The sequence below is a fragment of the Caloenas nicobarica genome, chromosome 7 (genome assembly GCF_036013445.1).
Source record: "Caloenas nicobarica isolate bCalNic1 chromosome 7, bCalNic1.hap1, whole genome shotgun sequence".
Classification (NCBI taxonomy): Eukaryota; Metazoa; Chordata; class Aves; order Columbiformes; family Columbidae; genus Caloenas; species Caloenas nicobarica.
The window spans coordinates 8,961,088-8,982,497 of record NC_088251.1 but is presented as its reverse complement, the minus strand read 5'-3'; the positions used below and the strand labels follow the sequence as shown (position 1 = coordinate 8,982,497).

Below are 21,410 nucleotides of genomic sequence, written 5' to 3'. Positions count from 1 at the left end.
AAATGGTAAATATATGCTTGCTATTATTCAACATGCATAATTACCATAGGAAAATTATGAAGTAGCATTAACAACTACCCCAAAGCAGGGTAGTAAAGATCAAAATGATAAATTCTACAGAATTACTTCTGTGTCTGTTGTATAAAAAACAGAAACAGGTAAGCCTGAGATCATCTGAACAGAGATAAGTTTGAACAAATATCTCCTCAGAAAATCCCTCAGGCTGCAAAATTTGAAGATTTGACATTTGGATCCAAACTCTGTCTTGAGCCCATCCACCCATCACAAGAGTTACACAAACAGAGACTGATTCCGGGGAAGGTCCCTGACTGAACACAGACAGTGAAACTCAATCACAGTGAGGTCTGGAATAGGGCCTGGATTTGTCCATATCCCTGATACAACTGATACAAATGGAAAAATCCCCCCAGAACTGCCAGAATCAAAAGACAGAAGTTTGCAGCTTTTTCACGCTTTTAGGTCTCTTTCAGTTTCAGTCCTAACATCATCTTAAAACAGTCAGGCTGCCAACACTAAGCATCAGACACAATTTGCTTCTGTCCCATCTCCCTTGGGCCCTTTAAATAAGGCATTCACTGACAGACACAATTAGCTGCTTTCAGCCCATCCCCACTAGGAAATGGCTACAGCATTCGAGTTCCACAGTGGTGGCTCTATTATAAATCTTTAATTTTAAAAGTGCAGCTCCTATTGTAGATGGGCTTTTGGCATCCCAACTGTTCAGCTGTAATCACCAAGGAAGATGGAACTGCATGATTGTATCGCAATTTAAAAACTGATCATGAAGATTAATTCATTACCATAAACGATAAAATCAGTCTCGAAAAGTATTCAATGAATAGCATTTAGAGACGTATTTTTTATGCAATTTGGGTGTGGATGAACTGATCATTATCAGATCTTGCTTTATATACACGACCAGTAATTCTGAATGCACTGGGAACCTGAATGACCTGTACATTTTCTATGTTGTACATGGAACTTGTGCATCACTGCTAAACCAGTAAATGAAATGCGTATTTTTCAAATGTTCCCAGGCAATTGTAATTAAGAAATATACCTTGTGAACCATGAGTTTATGTTTTAAAAAATTACATGCGATTTGGAATATCTGAGGGTTTTGCTGCTGAATCTGAGACTCTATGGCTGCACCAAGCTTTAAACGAATTGGTTTTCAGGAAGCAGGAATCCTACGTTACTGACTTCCGTATAGTGAAGCCATAACTTCTGTTTCCAACGGGTGATACTTTTTCCAAACTCCGGAATGAAGTTTGTGATTCACTGTTGCAAATTTTTGCTCATTTTCACAAACATACAAAGATTTTTAAAATAATTAATCAGAAACAAAACCACATGATCCATATTTATGATGTAAGAAACACGCATCAGCCTAGTGCAAAAAAACCTGCATCGATCAAGAACAAAAAACAGGTAGAAAATGAGATCTTAAAATACACAACAATTTTTCAATCCTAAATTTTCACTGCTAAGAGAAATAAGCGCTTTGCTGTGCTACTAAGTGACATAATAAAGAAATAATAGTTTTACATGTAGTTGCAATGCAGTTGCCCTTACCAGGTCTGTGGAAATGCTGAGGGGAACGTGACATGGTGGGTGTGTAGCTATGACGACTGTACACTGGAGAATTAATGGAGCCCTGACTAGTCGACCTGTGAATCATGCGATCCCGAACATCTTGATAACCCTGCAGAATAGAAGCATTCACTAATAAATGTAAATGCACATTACATGTTTTTAGCAGCATTTTCATAGATCTGAAGACAGAAGGTACTGAAATAACAATATCCCTTAAGCTTCCAACCTGCTTCATTATTATTGTTCTCTAATGATCTGTTCCAAGACTCCAATCCATTTTTATAGCCTGGGTCAGAGTTCAGTCTGGAAGGTTCCAACTCCACCTGTAATTTCTATTAAATTCTATACAATCCTAGATTTTCCCACATTCCCATGACTCCGTAAGGGAACCTGCAATTCCGAGCAGGTCTGTGCTGCATGAGATCCATGAGCCTTCCGCCCGCGAACGGGGAGACCAGCAAGGATCCAAAGCTGCAGCACAGAGCTCTCTGGCTTGATTTACCATGTCTCTTGATTAGCTACATCAAAAGGTATTTAGTTTCCAAATTAGATTCCCCTTGTATCTGAAAACGTGACACCTCATTGTATGGCAAAATTCAATGTACTTGGTTTCCTGGGGAAAAAAAAAAAATGCGCCAATAAAAAAACCCCCACACAACCCCCTCCAAAACCAAATACCTCTCCCAACCCCACAAAGCACACCAAACCAGGACAAAAGGGACAGGACTGATGTTAATGCACGAAGATTTACGAGAAATTTTGTAGTCACTTTTTTAAACACACAGCAATCACCACAACTTTTTTGTTGCAAATAAGCAACACTTCCCACCCCTGAAATGCTAATGTTTCTGCAATGGCATCTACTGTACCCTGACAAATTACTTCCCAAATGTTTCACATTATTGTGATGTTCAACTTAACTCCTAGGGAAAAGCAAAATGAAACCAAACCATAGTGACATTTTTTTCCAAGACAGAATTGCAAATATTTTAGCAGCGAACACGGCTTATTTTCAGATGCTTAGAGCAGCATTTTAGCTCATGGAAATCATCCAGCTCCTGAGGCCTGAGTTCACCTCTGCCACAAGAAGGACAAATGTACAACAAGTGATGTCTGCTGGGCAGACAACTCCGCTTTATAGACAACAAATGGGTAGGAGTGGCAGCTTCACTTTTGGTACAATCTGTCAATAAGAACTTGATGTTTTCTTTTTAGAGTTGATTTTTGGTAAGTTTCAATATTCAGAAAACGCGGCTATGCGGTAGAGATGGATCAGACTGATAACAAAATCAACACCTGCATTTGGTGAAGTGAACAATTCTAATCACAATAAGATACTGCCACCAAAGGTGCCACCAAACTTACTTCTGCAGAAGGGGTAGGTGATAATGTCCTTGGAGACTGCAAAGACAAAAATAAGGTTACCAAAACATCATTGCATACGCTAACATCATTGCAAATAACCGGAACAGGGCAATGCACAAATTACTGAGGCCATTGTTGCACTGGAACTTGCATTTTCCACATTGCTCAGGAACTGGTCCATAAATTACTGAAGCAATTAAAGTTTCTGGGAGAATCTTCAGAAGTGTGATTAATTCAGTCAAATACCATGCAACATGATCTCTCAGCCATCTAATCATTGTGGTAATTAAAACATAGCTGTAAAGATCAAAATCAGAAAGGGTTATTAATTTAATAACCATGCCTATTATGAAGAAATCTTTAAAGTGGAACTCAAAAGTAAATAAACTTAACTCAGAGCTTTGTGTGCCATCAGAAATACAGAGTAACTTCCAGGAAGAAGCATGTCTTTCCTGCAACACACATACTGTGGCAAAAATGTGCTTTCCCCCCAAGGCCTTACATTTCACATCCAAGCAAAGGAGTACGTAGCTGTCATCAACGCTTCTTTGATACGATCTCCTTTAAGTGTCTGTGCTGTTCCATGGTTACGTAAGGAGGACAGACAGGAATTACAAGCGTGTAGATTGAAAGAACTGTACATATGCCAGTGGGCAGAAATATGCACAATATTATGAAAAGTTTTTATTACAAAGATAGGGAAACTGAGGCAAGAAATACCTTTAGAAATGAAGCATAAGATCATGCATATGCTGACAGATGGTACGAACAAGAATAAAGGCAATGTATAATTACCAGTTATGTGCCCTTTAATCACAAGACAATTTGAAGCTGGAAAATCAGGATTTAATTATTTTCTTCAGGCACTAAACTTCAATATTATTTAATTGCCATAATAAACTGGGCAAGAGATTATGCTTTTAAATAAGACCGCAATTATTGCAGAATGATACAGCTATTAAGATAATGTCTCAGAAGCAAACCTGCTGATTCTGGTCTAACTGTGACAATAACGTACAACAGCAGCAGTGTAAAACACAGGCAGAATTTCTGCTCACAAACACCCAGCTATACATTCGGCACTGAGAAATCATTAACTCTCATGGAGCTGGTGACACTGCACATGAAAAGTGTCCAAACAAAGGAGTAACATTTTTTATTCGGGTACAGAACATCTCCTTTTCAGCAAGTTCCCGTAAAGCTTTTTAAAGACCGCTTTCACTACTTTCTGTCAAAGCCTTGAATGTCCTTTACATTCTTGTTTTCCTAATCCTTGTAACTGCCCGAGCTCTATACAGCAAAGCACCATTTCATTATAGATCTAACAGCAGCAGTCATAAAAACTTTGGTCTACATGAAACATATAATACACAGCACTTTGTAGCATCATTCTCCACAAAAATGAATGAGACCTAATCTACAACTTCCAATACGAATGAAAAAAGCACATGTTGTGATGTGCATTCCAATGTTTTTCTATTAGTAATTTATGTATCACTGTAAATAAGCAAATTTCCATAATCTGCTGTGGTTGCCTAGCTGCTCAGGTAATGACTGCTGCCAAAGGTGGCCAGAGGAATCTCAGACTGGGAAGGCATCCCAAAAAGTAATATGCTGAATCCATGACCAACCTGTCATGTATTTTTACTCCATCACTATCTGACAACATCTTGTTACTTTTGGGAAGTGGAACCACACTCTGCAGCCAACTTGCTGCTGTACCATGCACAGGTGAACTGCCACAACTCAAACTCTGAGTCTGCCAAGGAATGCTTGCTTCTTTGGGGTTTATGAGGTCTTTTAAATCCCGGCTATCACATAAGCCTATACTAGTCAGTTTGACATACACTGTGCAGTTGGCCGAAAAGAAACAGCTCAGCTCCAGAATAGTATGCCAGTGGAAATACAGAGTGCTGACTTCAGATGAAAAAAAGAAAGAAAATAAAAGGTCTGGGTAGAGAGCCAGTTCTGACCAAATTTACAGTAAAACTTCTACTCACTACAACAGGCTGAATGCTCTATCAGTTTGAGACCTAAGAGGCTGCTTTAATACCTATAGTTGTACAGGTAATTTTGTGTTCTGGGAAATTTCTGCAAACTTTTACAGGTGTCATTTCATAACACAAGTTCCAGCATTTTGCACCGACCTCATTTTAACTGTATTTTTATTGAACTACCAGGTAGGGTGCCTGCTCCATTTTGAAACACATCTATCACATTAGAAAAAACAACTTTTCTCATTTTAGGACAGCTTGTTTACTGAAAGCTGTTACAAACATTCAATTCTTTCAACAGACAGAATATAGAAACAAAGGATGTGCAGGTAAAATGCTGCTTCTCTCAATATTTATGCAGCAAAAGGCAGAGCTGAGAAAAGACGATTTCAGTGTTAATAAGGTTGCTGCTGGCAGGGCAGAAGTTATAGGACACAAAGAACCTGATGGTTTCTGGAAACGCTGCAACTACATTAAAGGTCAACCTCAGTAGCAGAAAATTTATTTACAGATCTTATTTTGTATCTTTTCATCTCTTTTACATTAGAAACTAAACCACCTCTTCATGAGCTCCTTTTCTCTTCCCCACTAACTGCCGGCAGATCTGTAACTCAACTGCCTGGTACCACTAGATGGTGCTCTGGGAAAACATTTTTCCTCACAGATTTCCAGAAAACCAAGCGAGATTACGAGCGAGAAACTTTTCAAAGGATTTCCCTTCCATTGCAAGAAAGAAGAAAGACTCGTGCTGTGTTTTATGACTATAATTTTCTTGTAGCCCACTCCCTGTAATTAAGGTTTGTCTCTGCTACTAGGTTAACTTCGGTGGCTCTTGCAAATCTCCCTTGTACACCCAGAAATCTTTCTTAGCTGAGTTTGGCTTTTTTTTTTTTTTTTTTAAATCATGGTGAAGGGCATTTCTAATGTACAAACTCCACACCCTCATTTATTTAACACCACCACATACACACTCTGCAAAGGGAATGCAGGTTAAATCATGCAAACCCCTGCCATGACTTAATGTCACCTCCTTTGCTTTTTAAATACGACAGTGACTGATGTATGATGTACCAATATTGAGGTGTCGCTTGATTTCCACAACACGAAGTAAGAGATCACCTCGATAGTCTTGTGTTCTCAACAGGGCAAGGGAAGGGAAACAGGTACAAAGAGGTGAGGTAACTTGCCCAAGGTGACAGAAATCAGCAGTAGCATTGGGTGGAAACTCCGGATCTTCTGAAAAGAAGACGAGAGCGCTTCTGTTTCCAGAACGAATTTCTGTAGTCACCAGAAATTAAGTGGATTTAATTCTGGTGAACTTACGGGGTAAGAAAAGCCCCAAAGGCTTTTACTTATCTCCAGAACAAGCATTGATGGCAGACAGCTTCCACCATTCGGCTTTGTCAGCAAGAAGCTTTCCCTTAAGGATTAACAAATAGTTCACCTTCTCTGAGGTTAGTTCCTCCTCTGTTAATAACAAGACTCTTGCGTTTGTAGAGGGTTTTGTGGAATGGGTCAGGCCTGTTGGAGCTGGTCAGAGGTCACAGGCACATCTCACAGTGGTTTTGAACCAGACGTCAGCTAGATTCACTACCAACATAAATTTGAGGGGGGAAATTCTGTAATATTTTGACCTGTTAATCTCTTATCTTACTCCTGAGTTGAACAGTCTCCCGAATTCCAACTCATGTTACAATTTAGAAGACCAACCCTATAAAACATTAAAGAACAAAGTAGAAAAACTGAGGCAGGTCTGATCTGTTGCTAAGAGAGCAGATTATTAGTCACTGATCTGGGCATCTTCATAGCACTGGTGCCTGAATGACTTACTGTCCTTCCTTCTTCCTCAGTTCATCTTTGTACTCAATTCAGTTACAGCCAGTAAAGTCACTGAGATTGCAAGGAAGCAAATTCTTTTCCATGCCCATCTGAATTTGCATTTCTGATTCACAGTCAGATGGTATTACATGACAAAATCTGCTTCATGATCTGCACTGGAACTATGTAAATAGTAATTGCAGCTATGGAAGTTCACTTGACGAACTGGGGGACCCTACAACCTGAAAGATATCTTTAAATACCAATTTAAGAGAATACATTAGATTTGGTTTTTTTTTCCCGTCGTTGCAGGATACAAGAATCCTTACTAAATGTCAGCAGTTTAAAAAGCGAGGCAGCTATTTCCATAACACAACTGATTTCCCAGGTGGCAGGGCACTTCATCCTGACCTAGTTCAGATTTTATCCAGGATGTCTAGCAAAGTGCTCCAGAAATGTATTTCCCCTCAATATGTGTGAGGGAAAGCATTCTGTTGCTCTTAACCCTTTCAGTGCCGTAGAACACCACGGTATTCCTCATATTCTGTTGTGAATATCGTTGCTGTACAGCACGCCAGGTTGGCTTTTGCCTCACGTTCTGGGCTTTGCTGTACCCAAAGCGCAGGATATCCACGAGTTATGAGAACACACACACAGCCAACCTGCAAGCCTCCCCCTGCCACTCCTCTGCTGGCGTTAATGTCGGTGTTTCACCAAGTGTTTAGTTGTGCATCGTCGTGACTGTTCCCATTAAACCCAGATCAAACAGACAAAAAGCACTTTGAACAGCAGCAACAACAATACCAAGCAGTGTCAATTAGAAACTGTTTCAAAAGAGGACAGAAGCGAAGCAGGCTCTGAATAAAGCACACAGCAGCATGAGTTGCTTGTCGGTTCATTACCTCTCCAAGACTCTGTCTCTCCTGTCTGTCCTCGTAGGCGGAAGTGTAGAATGGCTCATAAGTAATTAGGTCTGGACGTTCAATGTCATAAATGGCCTTGACTTTGGGAATGGCTGCTAAATCCTTGTAATCAAGGATTTCATTGTCTACTTTTGCCTGAAGGTCAAAGACAGAAGATAAATTAACTTACACAAATGCATTGGTAATTTCTGTTTTACACAATTTATGATTTTTGTGTATTTGTTGTCACACTGTTGCTATGGAAAACTCTTTTTGGCACTCCACATGTGAAGTGATTGCTTCTTGTTCTTCTCCAGTTGGCCTCCTAAAAAAGCACACAGTGTTTTTCTCAGTTTAGGAAAGAAAGAACGTGGCATATATAGATCTAACAAAAAAGTTTCTTAGCCCCAGTAGTGAGCTGGAAACTTCAGCTCTGCAAATGACTAATTTTGTGGCCTCAGGCAAGTATTTTCACCTTTCTGCTCTTGTTTTCCCATATGTAAAATGTACAATAACATCGATTTAGTTTGCAGATTACAGAGATTGAGAGGATTCCATGCAGAAGAGCACAGACAGAAAGGCAACTTAAAACTGTGGACACAAGAGGAAATACAACTTATTACAAAGAAATAAAAGGCAAGCAGGACCATTTTTCAGGACTGGGTATCAAAACTCCCAACTCAAATTATTACCTTGTACTCACCACTCAAGCTACACCCAAGCTTCTAACTAAGGCATATGTTGCTTACTAACTGCATGCTACATAGTACTAACATTGACCAGGTTTCCACCCAGACTGCAAGGAACTCTTGGCTAGTTAAAAAATGGAAGTAGGAAATCCATTCCAAAGGCAGCTGAACGCATCAGAAGGAGCCAGAAAGAGGCCTTACGTATAGTTTAGATAGGCAATACATTTCATTACTTAAATGATGATTTATTAAAAAAAAAAAATCATACATTCTTACCCATCTTACAAAAATGCACTTGATGATTAAAGCTGAAAGAGCATATTCAAACTGGTTTTCAACTCTTCCACAAGACGTTTTATTTATTCATAGTAGGCCGCACAAGGAAATGGGGCTCATCTGTTTCTACTCACATTTAGTTCCATTATTCCTGAGTACTAGCACAGAGTATTTTCAGATTTAAGTGCATTTGCTTTCACAAGCTCTCCTAACTACCACTGGTCTTGGTGGTTCTTAAGCAATGCCAAAAACTAGAAACAATACAAAACAGTTTTTGACAGAGAAGAAAGGTTTGAAATAGTTCACTTTCTAAAAACAGCCTCAAATCTGTTCATAGTTTTGACTTACCAGATATAACAAAATACTTTAAGCCAATTTAATCCTTAAAATATGTAGACACATTAATGTATGTTACTTCTGTAATATTTTTACCACTGTCTGTTAATGAGCTGTGAATATGTCTGGATATTCTTAAATACCTATGGTATATTTATATTGGATTTTGTAGACCCCCAGTCTAGGCCACCACGTTGCTCTACAGACTGTGCTATTATGCAGCAGTTAAGTTTCATAAGCTACAGTTCATTAAGTCAATACTATCAGCAGAATGGCAGTTCCGCAGAGCATGCTCTATGTTTTGCTACCTGTGGTGTGAACACCTTTAATATATCAGCTAATTTTTCTCGTTGTTGTTGAAATGCACTGAAGAACTAGTATTAAACTCAGGAGTCGAGATTTGTAATTTGGCTAAGTTTCTGCATTATTACACATGTACCTGATAAATTTCTGTGTCTTACCCCGCACTTATAATCTCAAGGTTATCGGTAAAATCATAATTAACTTTCTCTCACTATCTTGTCTTCCTGTGACTTTCTTTCTTAGCTGGTACATCCCAATTCTGCCCTTGATTTTGTGCAGGTCATCCAAGAGCATGTCTTGTATGAGGACAAATGTTATATGGACTTTCAAGGAACAGGACTCTCAAATGAATATGAGTTTTTGGAAGTACAGGTTATATGCATGTAAATACAGCAAGTTTGCGAAGGCTGAGCTGTTCCGTTATTCACCCAAGTACATTTGAGTTAATATTCTTCCTCCTTAGAACCACATTAGTATAGCCACAAAAGATGACTTTTTTCACCCTCTGGACTTCTCTGCCTAGAAAAAAAGGGTACTGACATTTACAACATTGAAATGCCTGGATAATTGGAATAAAAGAGGAGAAAAACATTATTCCTTTGAAAAATTTGGGCCGACCTTCTGCTGATGTATTTCCACTTTTAATTTCTAAGATCTTATGGGCTCAAAAGGCATCAATAATGAGGCCAGGATGTGAGAGATCCTCTAAAATAATGAAAGAGGAGGCTCGATTACTGAAGGAATCATATTAAACTCTACATCTCAGGTAGTCACAAAGAAAATAGTTTATCAATAACTTTGCATTTTCAGCACTGTTAGTTTAGCAATAGAAGGATGCTTAATATTGGTTTTGTTCTTAAATAAAAACCACCTTTCCATCCACAACCAAAACATCTGACTTCTGAAATGGAAGGTGTTGAATCACCCAGGTTGACTCTCCTCCCTGTGTCCTCCAAGTGCAGACAGCAGATCTCTCAAGAACTGCACATCAAGGTGCACAGATCTTCCCACATAACCCCTAAGGCAAATGGCCTCTCTGCCTTCTGTATCTCTTCACATCACCAAGGGACTTCAAGAGATTTACTGTTACCTTACTAAGGGAAATGTGACCTAGAAAAGGCCTATCCTGTTCTTGAAATTCTGTAATTATAAGAACTATATCTGTCATGGTGAGAATTTTAACAATTTAACCACTAGAATGAAGGCATTAGCACCGGTATGAAAGTGATTTATTTCAGTATGGAGTATTTCGTGTGCAAGGGATCAGCAGTTTATTTGCCAGAAGGAATACTTACATAGATAGTGTGGCCTGGAGAGCCAGGTATACTGGAACCTGGTCTGGAATAAATGCTTTCTGATGATGTTCTTGTAGGCTGAAAAACAAAAAGTAACTTTTCAGAGCAACCTGAAGCCATTAACATTGGTAATTTTGGTTTTAAGTGAAGAAATCTGCATACATCTTGAAATTAACTGAATTCAGGAAAAAACATCCACACAAATGCAAGCATTCTGGCAAATTTCACAAACTTGTGAGGCAGGTGGGCTTTTTTTTTTTTTTTTGGTAGGGGAAGGAGTGCTGTGAGAGTGGAAGGAGGTTTTCTAAACCATACAGTGTAAAAGACTGACAACAATAATGAACAAAACCAAACAACACCTGCCAGAGACACTGCAAGGAGCCATACAAAGTACAATCCAGGATAGTCCTGCTGGTCATTTTATCAAAATGTTAGTTCACAAGCAGCTAGAGGTATCAGCAGTTCAGCAGACAAACTGTTGAGAGGCGCTCAGCACACATGTTATCACTTTCCAGATGTTCAACCACTGGATTTCCATTATGAATACAGAACTGAATTCAGCCCCTCTACATAGAAGGCCCAGAATTACTTGGCTTGGGGCTGTTCCCTATATCTGCAGCACGACCTAGATGAAACATGAAAGCCAAACTGAAATTTCATGATTCCCCATACTGCAAAAGTCCTGAAGTTTAAGGACGATGTTCTGCAAACTGAAATCCATGAAACAGTCACAGCCCTACAGAGCGAGTGCTGTTAAACATTTAGCTGATTTTCCAGCATTTCATCAGGACTAAAGAGACACTGATTCCCTGAGGGAGGTTTTGTGAGAGCAGACAAAATGACTTATCACTGAGATGCGGGGATCCAGAAAACCTGATGCATTTGAAAAATACCTATTTGATCAAAAGTTACCCAGGCTATTGTGGCAATTACCCCTAAACTTGGCACACAGCAGACACACAAAGGTAGTCAACCATACCCACTCTCAACTGAGAAATTATGAACAATTTTTGATCCCTAATTGACTCCAACAAACGAAATCCCATCACAAAGCAATGGATCAGCAGATGACTCTGATGACACCAGTGCAGTGGGACAGCTCAAAGTCACTGAAAATTAAATCTTGGTAAATAGTCCTTACCTCGTCAGCTTCTGACATTGAACTAAGGGACTTTCGGGCACACACTGAAGAGAAACAAGGCTTGACAGCCTGGCTTGCTGAATTTTCTTACGAAATATCTGGAGTGAACACAAGAAGGCTACTGGACCTTTCTTATCTCTCAGCACACATTTCCCAAAAGGATCCTTCAACCAACTTCAGAGCCTTTCTACCTTTTATTTCATAGCCAGGAAAGCTATTGGAACCATCCGTACTAAAAATGCTGAAGACTAGTCATGGATCACACAAGCAGGCTTCCTCCGACTTCATCTGTAGAAATGAGATCACCACATTCAGGGAAGGCCAGAGGAACAAAAGACTTTGGACATGTTCCACCAAAAAACGTGAAGATTCAGATCAAACAGAGAGCAGATGTGGCCGCGGACTGATGGAGCCACAAATCGTCTCCAGAGCACGTCTGAGAACACTTTCTCAGCTGGACCTTCATGTGCTTCTTTCCTTTTCTCTCTGTAGCTGCAAATTCCTACATTCCGAAAAGGAACAGAAATATCTCATCCGCCCTTAACCTCCTCCCATGATACAATCAAAGCAAAAAACCCAACAACAATCACTTGTTTCAGGGAAATGTTACAAGAATTAAGCTGGAAAATCTGGCTGTTGTTGAGAAATGCTTTATTGCCCCTTCCACTCTGCCATTTTATACCACTGTCTGCTTGAGTGGAGACACATGTAATATGTTACTGCAGTTGCTATGGAAAACAATTGTTTTCATTACAACATAGAGAACAGCATTAAGCATTTGAGGTACTGTTAGGGGTGCCTCTGTTACCCCTGGCTTTTGGCAGACATACTTAAAGAGTTTGTCTGCTCAATTCTCCCTGTTGTAGGAAAACAATTGTTAGAGGCAGTTCTTCCCACCTGGCAGGCCCCCTTGGCTGCTCTTCACGCTGGATCTTTTATAATCACTTCAGAAAACAAGAAATTCTCAGCCCGCAATCCATCTCCTTAGTCTCATCTCTTAGTCTCACTGCTAAAAACCTTTTCAGCAAAGGAAAGCTTACTAGTATTTATCACTTCAGTTAATTTATTACATAGACATCTTAAGAAGATATAGTTTCAGCCACATCCTGCTAACAACTTTTTTAGGTGCTCTTAACCCTAGAGCACAGCAGCGGTTGTCAGATGGACTGACAAGTTGCAGCACCTCTTCATCATTTCCTCACTGAGTTTTTGCTCCATTTTCCTTATTACCATTCTATTAACACAGGCATGAGCCAGATCCAACACCCTTTAAAACCAGTTTTCTATTTTCTGTAATTCTTCTTGTGTACATCAGTTTTACCTCCCGCCTGTTGCCGAGCTCCACGTTCCCCGGGCAGGACACCATCCCGCCAGCCCTGCCCGAGCACACACCGCTCCCTCCTGAGAAGCCCCATCCAAGCAGACCTGGAACTCTGCAGCTTCTCTTTTCGCTCCAGGTCCTGTATCTTGTTTAAGTTGACAACATACTTCTGAAGTTAGGGCATGGAAGAGAGGACTCGTACATCTACTCTCACCCTTCCTGCCTCACTTTGCCCTGTTTCTTGTTTTGAATTACACAGGCTGTTCCCATCACAGATGGCTATTTCCTACTCTGCTGCTCCCATATGGTCTGGAATCCGTCACAGCTTTGCACTTTCCCCTAAAGACAATTGCATTGCTCTTAAAAACATTTGTGCTGCTTGCCTTAACAAATCTATGCTAAAGATTCCCTCATATAAGCTGTTCCTCTGGCATCCTTTTAGTTGCTATGGTTGGCTCCTCTCCTAACAGATCTATAATAAATAGCTCCTGACTGAAAATCCGTGATGGGGTATAGCTTTTATTAGATCATACATTATACCTTCATTAGCAGTCGAGAATCCCTGATGCTGTTGTGACTTTATATCTTAAACGGGGCAAGAAACACACTGGAGGTCAAGTTCTCTATTGATATAACTGCAATGAGGTGTAAATTCCACCCTAGAGGAGAGCTGATCAGAGCACAGGTGAAACAGGAATAGCAGCTATCTCTGATTTAACCTTTAACCTTCAGTGGAGATTTCACGTAGGCATCTCTTGCACACATTATTGAAGATGACAGGTAAAGAAATTAGAGGAAACACCCTTTAATATGAATGCATTAATTTAGAGGTATTTCCTTCCATCACAATAGTCCTGTGACATTTGTTCTACACTACCACTGACAAAACAAGTTAAGCTGCTTTGCTGCTTCTACAAACAGATCGGGAACACTCTTTACATGACTGTTCTTGAAGAATTCAAATGGAGCTTTTCACAAAGCCACTTTTGTGCAGAGAAACTTAAAACAAATTTCTGTGAAGAACTACAGCTAATCTTTTCTTGTGGTGCATGGCCTTTCTCCACATTTTCTGACAATAGAAGAGTAATTTTTTTTTTCTTTCCTCTTCCACTCAGATGGATGTAACAATGGTAAATATATCAATATGGGATGTCTGTATCAGATACAGGAAGTCTATGAAGCATATGAAAAAAAAAAAAATCAATAGAAATTCAGTCAATAGAAAATCATGCATGTCATTAAAGGAGCCAAAGGAAAGAACCGGATCACACAGCATCTCAAGTATAATCTGCAAGACTTCTCAGTATTTCCCGCTTTATCACAGACTTCATATTTTTATGGTTTTGTTCTTCATTTCATGCATTTGTCTTCAATGCAAAAGTTCTTCACCAACTTCATGTGCAGACTGGCAGAGGTAACACCAACTGTCATGCTCATCCTGTCAGGTTCACTGCGAATTTCAGTGCTCAGTTATCATATCACCCATGCATATGCCCCAAATTGACTCACTTTTTATTTTAATATTTGATTGCAAAGCTTAAGATGTTCATCTGCGTTTACCTCAGTTTGTCATGTCATCATGCATGGCGCATCATCTAAATAAACTTCTAAAAACAAAACAAAGCAAAACAAAACTGCACTAGAGCCATTCACATCATTCAGATGCTTCTACAATGCAGTGGCTCCAGCTTTCTCAAGTACAGATGTTCAGAATCATGCTCTATGAAAACTTACAAGTGCAGGCACCAAGAACATCTGGCCAAATGGATGCACTGTTGTTTAACAAAGGCATCGTCAGCATTGTTTACAGTACCTGCCTTAGTTTTTTGATAGAGTTCATTATGCAAGGTGGTGATAGTAGCTGCAGAAGAATAAATATGTTTTCACTTAATAACATTTAACATTACAGCTTAAGCAAATTCTCCAAACCTCAGAAGCTACTTTAAATGAAGCACGTTTATATATAAACTAATAGACAATTAGTATGTAATTTATTCTATTAGGCAGACACAATTTTGCAATAGCAAAGGATTTGGCTTTCTCAGCCTAACACTTGCTACTCTGAGTACCTGCTTCATCAGCAACAAGGTTTTACAGATATTCAGGTCTTGGAACAAGGGTTCATTAAACGCTGACTTCCTATGGATTTCAGTAATTCACAATGGCTGCGTACAAGACCAACAAAGCACCTCAGTGTTTAGCTGTACCCTCTCCTTACTAGAGTGTTTCCTTCAAATGCATGCACTTCTTATTTCAGTCTAAAAAATCTATGTTACTTATGCATCAAGGCAAAACTAGTGAATGGGATTAGTTCAAACTCACACGGACACATATTAATAAGTTACAACTAATTTTTCTTTCTAGACACAAAGGTTAGAGAAAAGAATTAATTTCCAGCATGTAATCATTGAAGGCACGTTGCTACCAATCTTTTACAAGATTACTCATGCAAACGTATCCTTCGCCAAGAGTCAGCGGAAAGCAGAAGAAAATAAAGTGGGAAGTCTAGAACATACTGAATTCAACACCAAACTTCTCAGAGAATTCACAGTATTTCACCCTACAATTTTCAACCTATAAGTTTAATTGAGGTTCAAGCCCTTAGCCCATATTTATAGCAAGAGCAATGACAGTATCTTTGTGTCTACTCTGAAGAACACTTGAAGCCAAAATCTGTCTTGAAATACACTTTGTATAATAAGCATGTTAAATCTGAAGAGAATTTAATACTGACCAAGTTTACACAAGAGGAATATTCATCTGAACCTACGCTATTTGTGTCCTACACAGTCTACAACACAAGAAAAAGAACATACCTTTATTTTGACAGGGGCTGCTCCTAATTTGCCTTGCATATTTTCCTAATACATTGGACAGGATTTGGTTTTTTAATCCGAAAGCTCACAGATTTCAGCACTGTAAACTCAGACCCGCGCGTGCTAAGCTGAATGCAAAAAACCACTGCACTGGCCTAAAAGATGGGTGAAACGGTCCCACAGTTCGCTGTTCTCAGACTCCAGCATTCGATTCCATAAAGCCTAGGACTGCAGACACATTGCCCTCCTCAGGAGCACTGATAACACAACTTTATAGCTGTATTTTCTTGATACGTATTTCTGTAGCTAACAGAGAGAGTGGCGTTCAGGAGTGGTTAATGCGCTGCAACACCTTATGTTAACTGCTGACAGCCCTGTGCTGGACAAAGGGCACGGGGCTTGCGTTCACCCTCACCGGATCACAGCAATGGATTTAACCACGGAACACCACCCTGCACGCCGCATCTAACACCAATACCCCACCCTGGCTCACAACAGGATGTCTACTTTGCAATTAGAGACATGAAGGCAGCACGAGCAGACACAATGGAAATCCAGTGGCACGGACTCCATCTGCAACCACCAGTCTGTACCAGGTCCGTCCCAGTACATCCTTGGTTCTCAGGTGGAAGCTCCCTCAGGTGTGCCCGCATGCGGTGCAGCCACACGGCTCCCCCAGCAGACACCACTAATAAATTGGCTCTGCCCTGAAGGAGAAGAAGTGGAGGTGGGTGGTGTTTGTAGATGCAAAGCAGGCTCAAGGAAGTCTGAAAGGAGAACGATGGCGCAGAGTCAAGAGGACAGGGAGGACCTCCCAACTCCGACATGGATGTGCCCCAGATTAGAGTGAGGCAAATACTCCTGGGCAGCACATAAAACATATCCAAACCTGGAACTCTGTAAGTATTTTCTCAACTAAAGTATTCATATGTAGTTGGTCAATACATGTAAAGAAGGAACTGATTTAACTGATGACTTTTATTTTTTCTAAAAAGTACGAGTCATTGTTCACGAAAAGCTCTTTCTTTTTAACCGTCATTTTAAAGTCAGATGCTTTTCACCGTTTTCATTTGCTTCATATTTGCAGTCTGATTTTTTTGTTTTAGAAGAAAAACTTTCTGTAATACTGGAAGAATAATACTACGGCCCCATAAAACTCACCTGATTCTAAAATAAATAAATAAATACTTTTAAGCATTTCATGAAACAAAATTAAAAAAAATGTGAGCATTAACAAACAACACTGCACCACATGATGCAAAATACAGCGTCAGTGCCCAAGGTGGCAAGTGATAACAGGAAAGCTGTGTGGCAGAAGTAGTAGCAAGCGCAGCAAATGACAATAATGAAGAATCTTCTCAGTAAAGAAGACCATTATCAACACTATGAAAACACAACAGCAAACCTCTGCAGAGCGTGGCCTACGGAGAACCAGACTCTTTGGATAAAAGAACTCAGATGAGGAATGCTGTCATGAAACACAAAAGGGAAAAAAGAGAGTGAAAAGGAAAGCAGTTTCTCCAGCCCAGTGGTTAAGATCTTTTTTTTTTTTTTTTAAATCAAGTTACTAATACCTTCTTGCTAGATAATAATCTCTGCGTTAGAATATCTATGTTCCTTATTAATCCCTGTAGAATGACGAACCATCAGACAGTTGTAAAAAGTCCTAAACAATGTATATTTTTTAACATACAAATGGTTGCTTTATTTTCTGCTTGTTTTGGCTTTGTAATCCTCCATAAATATCCAGTGGGAGGAAGATCTAAAGCAACCGGTGTTTTTATGAACTCCCTTCTCAGATCCTGACCAGCTAGACTGCTGATTAGTTTATTCCACAATTCAGTTACCAAAAGAAAACAGAACTTGCTGAAAACTTCTAAAGTGACTTCAATGATAAAAGTGCTTTTTGTTTTGTTTTGCTCTATAGGGAAAGGAAACCCAGCAGAACAGAGGCCATCTCACTGGCTTTTTGCAGAACCATGAGAAAATCTAGGCCTGACCCTGCAAGTGGCTCTATCATATATTTTTCAACTCACAAACCAGATTCTGATTCTTACATCAGGTCTAAATGTATGTCATAAAAAAACGAGAAATCAAAGTATAGTTTGTAATTTACTGATGACATATTCAAATAGTACATAGTTCCTAGTTCCTTGGTTTTGGTACCTACCTGTACTGCCTTCGAGTCAGCAGAAGGAAACATGTCAAAGCCATCGAAGTGAACTCAAACTGATTTTAAAATGTGTCTGACTTTACAATGGAGTGTGTAGAGGCTACTTGTGTCGTACAGTCAAAGCTAAAAATTCTCCATCTCTCCAGCTAGTTTTAGTACAGCACATTTGTCAATGCCTTTTAAAGACATACTAAACCTCTGCATAGAAGCTCTCATCCAGGAACAGGGCAACCTTGGATAGCTGTGCCATAGCATTTCTCGGATGTTCCCTTAAGATGCATTCGTTAGCTTCACTTCATTTTCCTGCAAGAACTCACTTAGGCAAAGTCTTGCAGGTGGATGAATTAATTTACTTCACTCAGTTCAATTAAAATTAGGTGAGGGGGAAGAAGACTGACATGCTTGAATGTGTGATGGAAAAAAAGGAAAATGTTGGAAGATGACTTTGGCCATTTCCATGGGGAATGGAAAGCCAAGTCAGCTGGAGAAGGTTCATAAGGGCCGCAAATGTGGTCAGGAGTGCTTTGATAAGACTCCTGGTTCCAAGTGAAAGGGAGGTATTTGTACCCCAACCATTCACTACAAAGCACAAGCATTCTGACACTCATGCAGGGCTGAAACATTGTCCTACATTCAAACTGTTAAATGAGGAAGAAAATCCAGTCCAGCATAGTTTTCCATTTTCTTACGGAAAGTCAGGATAGAACAATGTGGCAAATGCTGGATGGTACCTACAGTGATGTTTGGCCGTGCTAGATCCCATCCCCATCTAGGGCCAATTATACTTCTGTATTAGCAGTACAGCCCACACTAACATGAACTATGCTCAAAAAGAATTTATCTGGACATTACCTATGATCATAGTAAATTCTCTGCAGGGGATGTTTTACAGACCACTGCATCTGAACAAATTCTAGAGAACGTGGCTTCCTGTCAATGAGCCACACATCGAACGCAACCCGCAGGATATCCTATGTACCTCCGTGCCAGTACCTCTTAGTTTCCTTATCTGAAAGACATTTTATTCATATACAGTCTCTAATATTCATATCAAGAAAAATTATCAAAGTTCAAAGACCAGCTGAGACATCAAAAAGAGTAAATTGTCCAGAAGATGGATGGGTGAATATGGGCTTAAAATTGCCTGGTGCATGCAAAAAGGCAGGCTCCAGCATTTATCAGTGCAGCATTATTGCCATCGAGGACCTGATCCAGCAAATTTGTCTGGATATGCTGAAGTGGCTCCAAGGGTAACTGCAGCTCTTCTTGGCATTCAAAATAGGATCACTTAAACTGGGGTTTATTTGGATGGCAAAGGATGAAGTTTCCATATTGTCTAAATGTTGTAAATAACCATGCACAACAGGGGATAACTATAAAGCAATTATACAGATGTGCAAAAATACTAAAATATACTGAAGCATTTGCCCTGTTCAAATTTTCTCCTTAGGAGTCTCACAATAATTGAGATATGAAATGAAGTGAGTCTCTCTCACAAAAACTGAGACATGAAATGTTTCAGTGGCTTCGCCATGTCTGTATGTCAGTAAATAATACTATCTTTCAGGCACTGCACGGAGACAGTTACGTGAAGGTGGTTAAGCCTAAAAATCAGAGCAATACCTCTGAAGTGCCTCCACTGTTTATTCTGCCAGAGTGGTGACAGCTAGGTGGAAAAAACATGGGAAAGGTCACTCTTAAATACAGCATTCAGTTACTCTGTGGGCAAAATATCTCGTGTGTCATTGACACGAATTCGGCTTACCCGTAGCTTCTCTTCAGTCTTAGTGGATTGCTTACAGTCGGGATGCCAGACAGTGGAACCTGAGGGAGGTAAAAAAAAAAAAAAAAAAAAAATCTTTATTCAGAGTAAAGCAGATAACTTCCAGTCATGACAGGTCAGTTATTAAAGAGAATCCCTTCATTGCATCAGATGGTGAATCTGTATGACCTATGCAAGTAATTCACATTCAATTCTAGCTCATGGGAAATACAAGTGAAAAAACCCATATTCAAATCCTTGGCTCATCTACAGCAGCCTCTTCCTGAGGCTGTCAAAGCACTTTGCACGCATTCTTAATTAAAACTCAAATAACCTCAAGCAGCAAGTCAGCAAGCACCAGCTGGAGGAACTGAAAGACAGAGGGTTTCTCTGAGCAGGACAAAGGGTAAGAGAAAAATAACTGGGCCATAGTTACCTGCTCTGTTCTCCCCTTACATCCTGCGCCACACATAAAAAGGAAGTTCTGATTATAAATCCATTAATACTTGGAAAGTCCTCTGACTTCCTTGAGCACTACATGTCACGTTCAGTTACTGTAAACTACTATTTTGATCTCCTCTCCCTGCAATTCTGCAAAATGTAACAGGAAAAGCAAAACTAGAAAATTCATGATGCAGCAAAGCCAGGGCTGTTTCTCAGCCACTGCACTAAGCTAGGGAGGCCGGTATGATGCCGGTGCTACAAAGCAGCACATAAAAGAGCCTCTCTGTATACCACGGTGTTCCACACTTGCCATTGGCACACACATCATTTCTACCCCTTACTCTGCAAGGTCAGAGGCATGTCCTGCACTGGTATTTCCATGTGGCATATTCCAGCTACACATCCTGCTAAAAAGGCAAGGTCTTTGCTGTTTGTGTCCCTAAACATGGGCTTCTTTCTTATGCGGTTAAAAAAAAAAGGAAATATCTATTTGTCCCCAAGGGTTGAGCAGTGTCAGGGGCAAGGAGCAGCTCCATCCCATTTAGCTGTCCCTTGGAACAGAGTGTCAACTGTGGTCACTACTGGGAAGCTGCTGGTAGGTATTAGCCAAGTTGAAACAGAGCAGAAGCTATTGCTGATTTTTAACACTGACTGCAGCTTCGGTCAAATTCGAACTTCATTCCAGTCACCACGGAGCTTTGTCTGTCTGCAAGGGGGAACGTCACCTCTTCACTTTGTCCACAAAGAAACCAAACAGAGCAAAGTCCAGGTCTCCTGCTGGTGACTATTAGCTCAAGTGCAGTCAGAGGAAACCCCACCCTCAGAGCCCAGGAGAGGTACAGGCCAGGCCCCCCCCGGAAATTTTGTTCTAACGAGCCCTTACATGGCTCGGTACAGAAGTACAGACCAGCAGGAATGATTTCACTTCCCAGCAGCACACCGTATAATCATCATCAGGAGACTGGAGAGAACGCTGTGACTTTAGGTCACGGGTCTGAGACATTTGGCTTTGAGTCTAAGCCGAGGAAGAAGAAACTGTGCGTTTGGCAGGGAGAAACGTACCAACAACCTTCTCCGTCAACAAACAGCACCCTCGGAGCCAAGACCCCACAGGGGTATCGGGAGAGAAGGACGCCCTGTGCATTGGCTTAGGAGGGC

The 21,410-nt window shown here is 40.2% G+C and overlaps 1 protein-coding gene across 13 annotated transcripts in view; it reads right to left on the bottom strand.

Moving 5' to 3' along the window:
- The window catches only part of ABLIM1 (actin binding LIM protein 1), a 217,201-nt gene that overhangs the window by 30,169 nt on the left and 165,622 nt on the right, over window positions 1–21,410 (bottom strand). For 12 of the 13 annotated variants that reach the window (XM_065639530.1, XM_065639517.1, XM_065639527.1 and 9 more), the window contains 7 exons: window positions 19,812–19,870; window positions 17,279–17,341; window positions 14,871–14,918; window positions 10,596–10,673; window positions 7,697–7,852; window positions 2,983–3,018; window positions 1,597–1,726 (listed from right to left, as the gene is read on the bottom strand). In XM_065639530.1, coding sequence (XP_065495602.1) covers window positions 1,597–1,726; window positions 2,983–3,018; window positions 7,697–7,852; window positions 10,596–10,673; window positions 14,871–14,918; window positions 17,279–17,341; window positions 19,812–19,870 — 570 coding nt within the window. The remainder of the gene's footprint in view (window positions 1–1,596; window positions 1,727–2,982; window positions 3,019–7,696; window positions 7,853–10,595; window positions 10,674–14,870; window positions 14,919–17,278; window positions 17,342–19,811; window positions 19,871–21,410) is intronic. The other variant, XM_065639518.1, reaches the window with a different exon arrangement.